Here is a 12,075-nt window from a genome sequence, read left to right on the forward strand (position 1 = left end):
AGATAATGATTTGTTAAGGCCTTAAAAACAATGTAGCAGAAAGTGCATAAAAGATGAAGAAAAATCCTGTGTGTTGTATTCATACTATTGCAGCAAAATGATAGGGATAAAAAACCAAGAAGCAAACAATAGTTTGTACTGGGTCTTTGGCACAAGATACAATTGTTAATGCCATTTTGTTGTTACATTTGACAGTTCCCATTCAGAGGAAGAATTGCTTGTTTGCACATGTACTCACCTAAGTTTTGAATTTTTGCAGAGATAATTCGTGTTGGTGACAATAAGAAAGTTCATCAGATTGAGCTCATCCCGAATGAGCAGCTTATTGCAGTGATCTCAGGACGAAACCGTCATGTACGGCTCTTCCCTATGATAGCCCTGGATGGACGAGAGACTGATTTTTATAAACTGGCAGAGACGAAAGGTTGCCAGACTCTAGTTTCTGGACAAGTGCGCCATGGAGCCCTTACTTGCCTGTGTGTGGCAATGAAAAGACAGGTCCTTTGCTATGAACTAAATCACAGCAAGACACGTCACAAAAAGATTAAGGAGATCCAAGTGGCTGGGAATGTCCAATGGATGGCAATATTTAGTGAGCGGCTCTGTGTGGGCTACCAGTCAGGATTCTTAAAATACCCTTTGCATGGAGAAGGAAACCCACATAGTTTGCTTCACCCAGATGATCACACACTGTCGTTCATTGTACAGCAGCCAACTGATGCCATCTGTGCAGTTGAAATCTCAAATAAGGAATACCTGCTGTGTTTTAGCAGCGTGGGGGTTTACGTGGACTGCCAAGGTCGAAGATCAAGGCAACAGGAATTGATGTGGCCTGCAACCCCTTCCTCTTCCTGTAAGTTCCTATCATTATATTAATTCAAAGTAGCTTCATTTCTCCTCATGGGATAACATCTGCAACATTTGGATAATGTTCAGGTAGATACTCCATGTTTTTTCTATAAGATGGCATCATCAATAGGCTACATGAGGATGTGATACACAAAAGACATAAGTAAGGAAGAGGTTCTTAATATGTTACTTAAATGCCATGGTGGCAGTTCAGTTCATATTATCGTTAACAGACGTGCACATTCCTTCCTTATCATTCTCTCTCCCTCTTCATTTTCTGTTCATCACTAATTATAGTTTGATGTAATGTCCAAACAGGCTAGCCATAGTTATCACTTGCCTTCCAGAGCAGAATCAAAAATCATAATTTGAAGTGGGTTTCTGACTCTGATTTGGTTTGGAGGAGCACAGCTTGCCAGTACATGCACCATGGCAAACTATGGCTGTGTGCTTCCTCCAGAATTACATATCTCGTGTAAGTAGTCCTTTTCATAGCCCTGACCTGTAGTTGTCATGACTAAACCTCTTTGGTACGATTGGTGATAAGCAAATGCCACCATACGCATCACCAGTCACTGCTGGCATATTTTACTGTTGGAGAAGAGAGTCTACTACCAGCAACTCTCTCACTAGTGGTATACCCAAGGTTCTGGAACCCTTAACAACTGTGGGTCACATGACATGATACATTTCTTGATTTACTCCTGCAAAATATATTACCACCCTGGGCTCCTTTGTGAGGAAAGGTGGGATACAGATTTTAAAAAACAATAAAACAGTTTAATAATAAATAATAATTCATAGGCCCATATTTAAAAATACCCTTGGAGTGTTTGTTATAAGCCCCTGCTTTCTTGAATTCTCTTTCTTGGCTACCCAACTGGGGTAGGGTGACTAGTTCTAAAAACTATCAAAATATGGGAAACGGGAATATTAAACCAGGAGAAATATTAGTAAATATTGTCTTGTTTCTCAGTTATAATTAATGTTCCTTGGGTTCACAATCAAAAATAAAATACCTGGTTCCAAAATCGTATCATTTTCTAAATAATCATTAGAATGCTGATAAAGAAATTCTTATAATTTATTTATATTATTTATTTAAGACATTTGTATACCACTTAACCATTTGCATTTCTAAGCAATGTGCATAAAAACAAACTAGACAGAAAATGGAACAATAAAACAATAACAATTTATTGCAAAACCAAACCCTACCTTCAAATGCCTGCTGGAACAAGAAAGTCATCGTCATACACCTCGAGGTTCAACAAGGAGAGGGTGCCTGTGTAATCTCAGTTGGGAGGGAGTTGCACAGGCTTGGGCTCACTACTAAAGCTACACCCAATTTTCATTACTGCTAAGCTATCTACAGAGGCTGTATATTGAGAAGTGACTCTCTTCTAATCTTCAACACACTTTGATGACTGCCAAACATGTATTACACAGATATATATTTGTACTTCTCCCCAGGTTACAATGCCCCATACCTCTCAGTATACAGTGAAAATGCAGTTGATATATTTGATGTGAACTCCATGGAATGGATTCAGACTATCCCCCTCAAGAAGGTAATTAGCAAATTATACTGGAGATTAAACCACTGATGGCCCCAAGCAAGCATATTAGAAAAGCTAAGGGCAAAATCCAACACAGACTTTCCCTTCCTTTCCCACCCCCTGCAATCCTCTCGATCTGTTCTAGAGAGTTGGGGGGCCGTCCAGACAGATTGGGGGCGAGGATCAGGGGACTGCAGGGCACAAGAGAGGAAGGCAAGTGGAAGACCATTCCACTTGCACATCGACACCATTGGATTGCACCCTAAGGCAGTAATAATAATGTGTGTCAGTAGACTAGGTGTGATTTCAGGCATAGATAGGAGTTGGAATCAGAACTGTTATTGCTATAAATACAGTTTTACAGATTGTATATCATGCCACTACAATAAAATAGATTCAACATTTGAGAATAATTATATTGAAGCCCACCCCATGTCTTTAAATGTTTAGATACTTGGATATTTAGTGCACTATCTGAAACCTGCTAGTTTTAATATAGCACTTTGATATTTACCTTCTATAGCAGAGGTGGGGAGGCTACAGCCTCCAGGCCAATCAGGGCCCCCTAAGGGGTCCATTTTGGCCTGCAAAGCCATTTTCCCCAAGCCTCATCCACTTACGCATCAGGTGATGTTACTGGTGGCATCATCTGATGGACTGGAATACAGGGTTTAATTCTGCACTGGCTGCATGATCTTATTCCCAGCAGGAAACAAAATCACACAGCCAAGGGAGCAGGATTTAATCCTCACTTGTCAGCTGAGTAGGAATTAAAGCCTTTTGCAAAAGCGGCTTTTGAAGTGGCTTTAAGAGAGGTCCTACAGTCCCGTTTGCTCAAACAGGAGCATGGGCTGTCTTAAAGCCTTTTGCAAGTCTCCCCCTCCGTCTTTAAGTCCTCACTTATCAAATTTGTCTCACTAGGCAGAACCTAATAAGGATCTGGCCTGTGGAGCCAAAAAGGTTCCCCACCCCTTTTCCATAGCTATCCCTTGCAAATGTTCTTTTTTCAGATGCTTATTTTCCAACTAGAGAGTGACTTTTCCCCCCTCAGTTGTGTTTGTGTATGTGTGTGAAATTATTTGAAAATGTATGTTTAGTCCCACCTGGATTAAAACATATACTCCATAGGACTGATTGCAACAAGGGTAAACTTCAGCGTTCCACACTATGAGTGTATTTGATCAAATGCAACTTAAAAAAAAAGGTTATATCTGTATATTTTATTATGCAATACAATCCCTCTTTCCCCCCTGAAATTCACATTGTATTGAGAATTATTGCATGATCACTTATAGAGCTTTAGCTGTTTGTTGTGTTTTTTAATTTGAAGTGCATCATTTCTTTTATTGTAAGACATCTTGAGACTTTCTGTTTAAGAAGATGAATAAATGAAATGAAATAAATAATATAATATAAATAATAATAATAAAATTATATCAGATCTTAGATAAAATTACTCCTGCTTTAGTTTTTTGGTAAAGGTTTCTACACCAATTTACTAATTAATTTCAGTTTTGTTGCAAAATTGTTGTTAATGATAGTTATACATGATTAACATTCAGTTTGAGAAATATTATATTAAAGTCAACTTCTACTAAGCTATTTATAACTTGCGTGTTTTCAGGTACGTCCTTTGAACACAGAAGGATCGCTAAATGTCCTGGGGCTAGAAACAATTAGATTAATATATTTCAAAAACAAGATGGCAGGTAGGTAAAAGAACATTCTTAGCTACATTAATGTATGTTGATATAATTCAGGAATGGGGAATCTATGGCCCTCCACATGTTGCTAGACTACAGTTCCCATCATACCTGATCATTGGACATGCTGATGGGAGTTAAAATCCAACAACATCTAGAGGGTCACAGCTTCTCTATCTCTGATATAACCCATGGGCAGAACAATCCAAACTATAGGAAGCCAGTGTAATTTATGCTGCTGTAAATTATGCCATTGTAATTTACCCCTATTCCAAATTCTGTTCAGGAGTAGGGCTACTGCTGGCTGAGCTGGCCTGAGCCTGGCAGAGTGCAAACAAGCCTTTGAAATAGTTTGACTTTTGCTATCCTTTTTACCAGTGTAATTTCCGTCATGTGATGGAGCTGAACAGAGTTTGAAGCACGGGTGAGTCTCCCCCTGCCACCACACCACCAAACCAGAACACTCCTTTTTCAGGACTTGACTTAAGCCAGCTGAGTCCCCGCTGAGTTGCGATGGAGGTTTCAAGGCAGCATATCTCCGGCTGAGTCAGGATGAGGGATTTCAGCCAAAGATCAGCCCACTCCAAACTCCGTTCATCCCGGTGGATCTCGGGTTTGGATTGCTGCCTCAATCTTGTGGATCATTATTTGATTCAGTCTAGACTAGTGTAACACATTGCTGATTGGCAAGATACAATCCATGAGGTCTTTTTCTTGGCCTTTCAAGCATTTCAGCTTTAATTTGATAGACTCTCATGCTGAAGGTCAGGGACAAAATTATGGAAAAAAATATTGCTGTGTGCTTTAAATGGCTGACAAACCAGAGACTTTGGAGCTAGGAATAGGTCTGGTCTATTTAAAACATTTAAATTTTAGACATCCCTTCTTTCTAGTACTTCAACACAGTTGACTTTGAAATCTATTGTCTTTTATTCTGGTTTAGCATTCATGGTTTGTAGATGTTGTTGGCTCTGCTTATTCCATAAATAAAATGTAAGATGATGTTATTATTTCTCAAATATATGGAACAACTCTTTGCAAAAAGCTCCTGGGGCAGCTTATATTAACATCTGCATATATACAATAAAATCACAAGCAAAACAACAACTTTTAAAAAATCCAGTAATCGATCACAACACTAGCTGTCATAATACATGTTTTTATTTGGGTTGTCAAAGACATAGACCAGTAAGTCAAGTTATCATTGCCATTTAAGGCCAGCAATACAAATATAAAAGAAAAGAGGAAACCAAAGATTAGAAATTATTCTAGCATATATTTACCATCCCGTCCCCAGTGAAGTGTGAAAATTACATCATGACAAGAATAAATATAATTTTCTGTAGAAGGGTTTTAGGGTATTGAGTATATGTTGCTGGTATCAGAGAGTAAGTTATTTATTTAATTTGTCTCCCACCCTTTATTAGTTCTGTGATCCTGGGGCTGGTTACAAAAAACTATAAAGCAATATAAAAATAATAAGATCTTGATGATTTGAAATACAAGAGTATAATAGTATAGCAGCTTCAGAACAACCAATTCACAATGCCACATTACATCAATCCCCTGCAAAAACCTGGGTGAATAGGTGAGTTTTTAATTGATTGCAAAAAATGTACCATGGCAGCATTAATCATACCTTGGGAGGCAGGGAGGGACTTCACAGCCAAGGCACCACCATGGGGATCCTAGGTCACCATACCCTGAGCTTCACCCATTGGCAGGACCATAAAACAGGCTTCTCCTACAAACTTTTGTACATGGGTAGGCTGATATGGGGAGAGGTGTGCCTCCAAGTATCTGGGTTCCAAGTTATTCAGGGCCTTATAAGTTCAAGTCAACACCTTGGCCTTAGAACCAGTAGACAGCCACTGCAAGAACTTCAGCACTGATGTTTATATGGTTCCACTCATTCACCCAATTGTGGTTTTGGCTATGTCATTTTGCACCAGCTGCAGTTTCTGAACCATCTTCAAGGGTAGTCACACGTAGAGTGCATTATCGTAATCTGTTGAGGTTACCAGAGCATGGAATACAGTGACCAGATTATCCTGGACAAGGAATGGTCATAGCTGGAGTACCAGCCCAAACTGAAAGAAGACATTCTGTACCACTAATGCCACATGGGCCTTTAGTGGATCTGGAGACTTGATCCTTCAGGGGGAATGCAACTTCAGCCAACAGGGCATTTTCCCACAGGAATCACCCATTCACAGCACTCGCATCTTGTCAGATTCAGACTTAGTTTATTGACCCTCATCCAGCCCATCACCGCCTCAGGCAATGTCCAGCACTTGCATAGTCTCACCTGATTGTGATGTCATGAAGAAGTAGCACTGGGTGACATCAGCATACTGATGGCACTGTACCCTAAGAGCCCTAATAACCCCACCCAATGGTGTCACATAGATGTTAAAAGCATTGGGTACAAGATGGAAGCTTGTGGGACCCCATAGCATAATTGCCATGAGGCTGAGCAGAAATCCTCATTTCACTGTGTCCCTAACTCCCAACCCACTGAGCTGTCCAGGAGGATACCATGGTATCAAAAGCCCTGAGATATCCAAGAGGATCACTCTTCCCCTGTTCCTAGTCATCAACCATGGCAAACAGGGTTGTTTCAATGGCTGCATTTGCATGTAATGCTAAGTGGTTTAGTGTGAAAGTGTGGGCTCCCAGGGAGGAGATTGCAGTTGCCTTGTTCCTCACTGCTCATTTTAGCTCAGCACAGCAACTAAGTCAAGATTTGGCTTAGTGTGTTGTCCAAATCTGTGCTTGTGGCTAAACTCTCTCGTCCTTAACCACAAGCTATAGCCATGGTCACAATCCTAAACACACCTACAAGGGAGCAAGGCCCACTTAAGACTTCAAAAGAGATATGCATAGAATTGCACTGTTAGTATATGAAAGTGCTATAGTAATTACAGCTAAAATAATGTTTTTTTTAAAACAAGCAGCTGCTAGTTTGTTTCTTAAGGGCATTGATTTTCCTGAGTATAATTCAGTTTTGTCTGTTTAAAAAGCTAAAGAATACAGTATGGTTTCCTATGTCTCCTCTGTTTTATACTATTTTGTAGTATCCAAAATTTGTAAGTAACAACTGAGTTGTTAGTGATAGATGAGGCACTCTTTTCCTTGTACCTGCTTTGTTCTAGAAATCTCCATGAGTTTTTCACAGAACAGACCTCAAAGTCCTATCTCCTTTGTGCAAGCACAGTCTCAAACACCAGCACAAGTGTTTTAGCAGGTGTTAGGGTAGGGAAAACAACTGGAGGGGGAAAGAATTACTTCAGCACTCTAATATAGTAAATTCTCGTTCCCTTCTATCCTCTCATAACTTCTTGGATCAACCTGCCTATACAGATACCCAGCTAGCCCTTTCATTTTGCATCGTGTATCAGACATTATTCTTTATAAGTGCAGCTTAAAAATATAGTTGTTTATTCAGTAAGAAGCACCACAGATTACAATGAGAATCAGGAGATAACTCAATAATGTGTTTTCAGTGCCTTTTTCCCTTTGAAAGAAGGTACATTTGAGCTGTACAGAGCTTAACCTTTCCCCTATTTGCTGTTTCTGCAGGAAAGATTCCCCCTCCATCCCCTTCCCTTCCCCCGCCACCAGGATTCAAGGAAGCATATGTTTGAATCCCACAGGGGAGAAGGTCATTAGGGAGGCTAATTCAGAGTGGAAAGGGTTAAGCATTCTCCCCTTCTGTTTTTTATTGACTCAAAATCTTGCTAAGCTGGTTAGAAAAGGGGGGGACAGACACCTTTAAAAATCATGTTTGCATGTAATGTGCAATTAGCATAGGACTGCATCCACAGAAATATAGTTTGTATTTCAGTTTCTTCTTTTATTTAATTTATTTATGTTTGAGCTGTTAGATAAATCTCCAGAATGGGGAAAAATACAGCTTAACATATTTTTCAGCATTTTATTAATTAACTTAAGAAGGAACCTGCTGGGGTTTTTATGTCTTTCCTAGAGGGTGATGAGCTGGTGGTTCCTGAGACATCTGACAACAGCCGGAAACAAATGGTCCGAAATATCAACAATAAACGGCGCTACTCATTCAGAGTGCCCGAGGAAGAAAGGATGCAACAGAGGAGGTCGGTATTCAACCTGTACTTGTCTTCTGTACATGCCTGTAGGCCATGAAGACTTGTTTGTCTGCTGTCAATGTAGTTTTTTTGTTTTGTTTTGTTTTATTAGAAAAAGTTGATTTCTGGACCATATGTTCAGACATTTCTTTCTCTTCCTTTACATTTATCCTTTGTATATAATTTGTATAAATGCCAATTTGAATATTTTAAGTCCATTTTCAATTAAATTCTTGTGCAAAACAATTATTGTAATTTGGAATGCATGCCTCCACGTACTGTATATATGTATATGTGTGTGTGTGTGTGTATGCATATACTGTATCTATAAAGACTGATAATAAAAGTTTTACAAAAGAGGATTACATTGCTAATTACGCATATGTATTACTTTCAAAGTCTAATACTGACACTCTACTTTTTGGCAATTTTCATCTCATACTCAGCATTTAGATGTTAATGGTTACTTAATTGTCACCTTGAATAGCTTTCATTAACAAATGACACCTTGGGAAATGGTGTCTTGTGGTATATGAAATAATCACAAACATTTCTGAATATTAAGGTAATATTTTCAATAAGCACAAGTCTAATAATTCGGTGTTTCTGGCCAAGGGATCTTTCCACCCATAAGTTTGCATGTAACTGTTGGAAAAATGTACGTAAAAACTGAATATGCTTGTTCCCAAATTGTCAGCCTTTTTATTGGTGATATAGTTGGAACTGCTTTTCTTTCTGTACAACTCTTTATCATAGCATTTAATGTATGATTGACACAAACCTAAAATGCTATAGTTCTTTGGCTTCTGTTTTTCAAAGACGCTGAGAATCCTTAAAACATTTACTTTGTACTCTGCAATACAGTGGCACCTTTCTCTACAAGTTCTTAAAATTATTGTGAAATGTGAAGGGTAGTGCAATATTCTTCTAATTGTTCTTTTTTCTTCTGTCCTTCATCTCTGCCTCCATCTTTGCAGTGCCAGGTCATCACTGAGCCCACTTCTGCATCTTTTCTTGAATATTGTCTCAACTCCCTCTCGTAGTGCACTTGAGTCTCAGTAACCATATGGACTTTTTACGGGCATGGGCTGTTAAGGTTTTAAACCAAACCTCTGTTCTTCCTGACCCTTTCCTCTTTCATTAGGCTGAGAGCTGGCATTGAATCAACACCAAAAGTTAAAGCTATCCTCCTTTGAAACCTGGCTAGATATTTGGCTTATTTTGATTTCTGTTTTAGAGTAACTTATCTGAAAAATATATTTCACCATTTTTTACAAACATCCTTGTGAACAAAATACCTGACCTGAACATCTTCTCTTGCAGGGAGATGCTGCGAGATCCAGAAATGAGAAATAAATTAATTTCTAACCCAACTAACTTTAACCACATAGCACACATGGGCCCAGGAGATGGTATACAGATCCTCAAAGATCTACCTATGGTAAGTATATGAGAGTGTGTCTGCAACTGGATATTATTGATATATAAAGGAAGTAACATGAGCATGTGAGCATCAAATTGTAATCTAAACTGGAATTTACACAGTTAGAAGGTTGCAATCGAATAAAAAGTGACTTTCACAAGCAGGATCTTGAGAATGATAAAAAATAGAGAGATGAACATACGAACTTGGGTTATATTGAGTCAGGCCATTTTTCCATCTTGCCCACCAGTGTACTCTGACTAGAAGTGGCTTTCCAGAATCTCAAGTAACAGGTGCTAGGAAACACCACTACCTCATTGCATCATAATTGCATCTGGAGATGCCTCAGGGTGAACTTGGGGCATTCTGCATGCAAAGCATGCTCTTCCACATTGTGCTGTATCTCTTCCCTGTCACTGGTGATGCCCACGTTTACTTCCCATGTACGTTAACAGTTAAATGTCAATGGTTGCATCAATTGTATAAACCACTTAGAGGTTTTATTACAATCAAGTGGTATATAAATTATGTTAAATAAAACTAAATAAAAATAAACCAATTCCACAGATAAGTTAATTAACATTGGGTCGGAGTCTGCATTATCATTAAGGAAGTCGCTCCACACAATGACTTTGCGAATAGTTCTTGGACAGCTATAGCCATTGGTGAAATGCCAAAGCTGACATTGGTTATCTAGGAAGTAGAGCTAGGGTCCTCAGCATGGCACTCACGAGCATAACAGTGCCCTCAGACACACCCCTTGGCACCCACAAAAGCTGTTTGCCCCTCTCAGTTTTTTAAATGAACTTTTTGTCTGTTGAGGAGGATTGCCCATTTTTTGGAGGGTAGCCTTCTTCTGTTTATCTGTGTTCTGTTTGTTTGGGTGGGCTGTAGGTGTTTTACCTGTTGATGGGTAGAGCGGTCTGAAATGTGGTGCCCACAACACTTCCTTAGATTAAATGTGCCCTGGCCCCAAAAGGTTGGGGACCTTGAAGTACAGTGCTCATTTTCCCTTCCTAATCTAAATTCTTACTACTTTTTGCTGTCAGGGCACACAAGCGTCCCATATGTACCTTCCCTGCCGTTTGAACTGTTTTTTCCAGCAGCAGTTTGTTTCTTCTCCAAATCTTCATATTAAGTCTGTTCTTCTCTGTTGTATATACAAAATCCTTCTGTTTTCCTTTCCTGCATATTTTTCTAAATTATTTGAGCTATAGTAGAGGACATGAGAGAAAGATCTCAGCAGGTGGTAGGAAACAGCTTATTGTTTGTTTTGCATTTGAGCAGTCAGCTAAATTCACAGCCCAGGGTTTATCTGTATAAAGGATTAGCCTTTCTTGTGGTCTTCTGATAGGATAAATACCAGATACCAAGTCCTAATTCTCATGTTTTCATGATAATGTAGGTTTCAAGAGTTTTCCCCCAACATAGAAAATGACAGCTCTCCCCATATCAGAGCTGAGAAGAACATGCAAATAGCCATGCGGTATTGCTTTGTGCTGATTTTGCCTGGTTAAAGGTGACATGCAGATTTGACCATTCTAATTAAACAAGCCAAAACAAACACAAAACCTCCTGTTCAAATGCTTGCAAGAACATGTTAGTAACTTATGTGACTTCCTTGGGTGGGTAACATTTTTATTCAAATAAACTTGAATTAAAGCTGAATGTTGGGCCAGTTTTAGCAGTATAGAAATATTTCTGTACAATGATATTGAAGTTAATGATTTTTTAAATTAAAGTTAATCAGCTACTGCAGATGTTTCCAAAAATGTAAGCTGTGATGAATTTGGAGATGATAAAAGATCATACCCTATGCTTGAAAGAGTACTCACCTTGATATCACTTAGTGGCCAAGGTTGCATGTGCAATGTTAAACCATGGTTTAGTGCTATGTGGATAAGCTTGAACAAACCCAAGCAAAGTGTTGGGCTTCCGTGTCCTCCCCTTTCCTTTTCCCACACAGCCAGGAAATGGACATCAGCAGAGTTTTGTTTCACTGTTACTGAATCCCAGATTAGTGCTGCGTTTCATAGGAGGGAACATTGTTGAAACAGACTTTAGGAAGTTCAATAAGCCAGTGTCAAAACCCAGAGTTTGAAGATGGCTTATGAAATTTAGGAGTTAGGATCCCTGGTTCAAATGAAATACTAACTGAGATTTTGTAAAAGTGAAACTAAACCCTCTGTAACTCATTCTCAGTGGTCACAGGAGGAGGGGAAATAGTGCGAGCCTGATGCTTTACTCAGGCTTCTTCAGGCTCATCCCTGTACCAGTAAACCATGGTTTAGTATTACATGCAAACATCAAACATAATTAATTAGTTTAACTAGTTTATTATTACAGTCAAGGACCAATCCATACAGAATGTACAAGTGAGAAACTGAAAAAGAGTAAAATGATATAACTCCTATACATATAAAACCAGGCAAACCACA

At 39.0% G+C, this 12,075-nt stretch overlaps 1 protein-coding gene across 6 annotated transcripts in view; it reads left to right on the forward strand.

Annotated features, from left to right (window-relative positions):
- Positions 1-12,075, forward strand: part of CDC42BPA (CDC42 binding protein kinase alpha) — a 320,075-nt gene that overhangs the window by 288,164 nt on the left and 19,836 nt on the right. For all 6 annotated transcript variants that reach the window (XM_061625008.1, XM_061625007.1, XM_061625002.1 and 3 more), the window contains 5 exons: positions 260-853; positions 2,323-2,420; positions 4,033-4,117; positions 8,100-8,223; positions 9,538-9,655. In XM_061625008.1, the coding sequence (XP_061480992.1) occupies positions 260-853; positions 2,323-2,420; positions 4,033-4,117; positions 8,100-8,223; positions 9,538-9,655 (1,019 nt within the window). The remainder of the gene's footprint in view (positions 1-259; positions 854-2,322; positions 2,421-4,032; positions 4,118-8,099; positions 8,224-9,537; positions 9,656-12,075) is intronic.

Source organism: Rhineura floridana, chromosome 4, assembly GCF_030035675.1.
Source record: "Rhineura floridana isolate rRhiFlo1 chromosome 4, rRhiFlo1.hap2, whole genome shotgun sequence".
In the NCBI taxonomy this organism is placed as follows: Eukaryota; Metazoa; Chordata; class Lepidosauria; order Squamata; family Rhineuridae; genus Rhineura; species Rhineura floridana.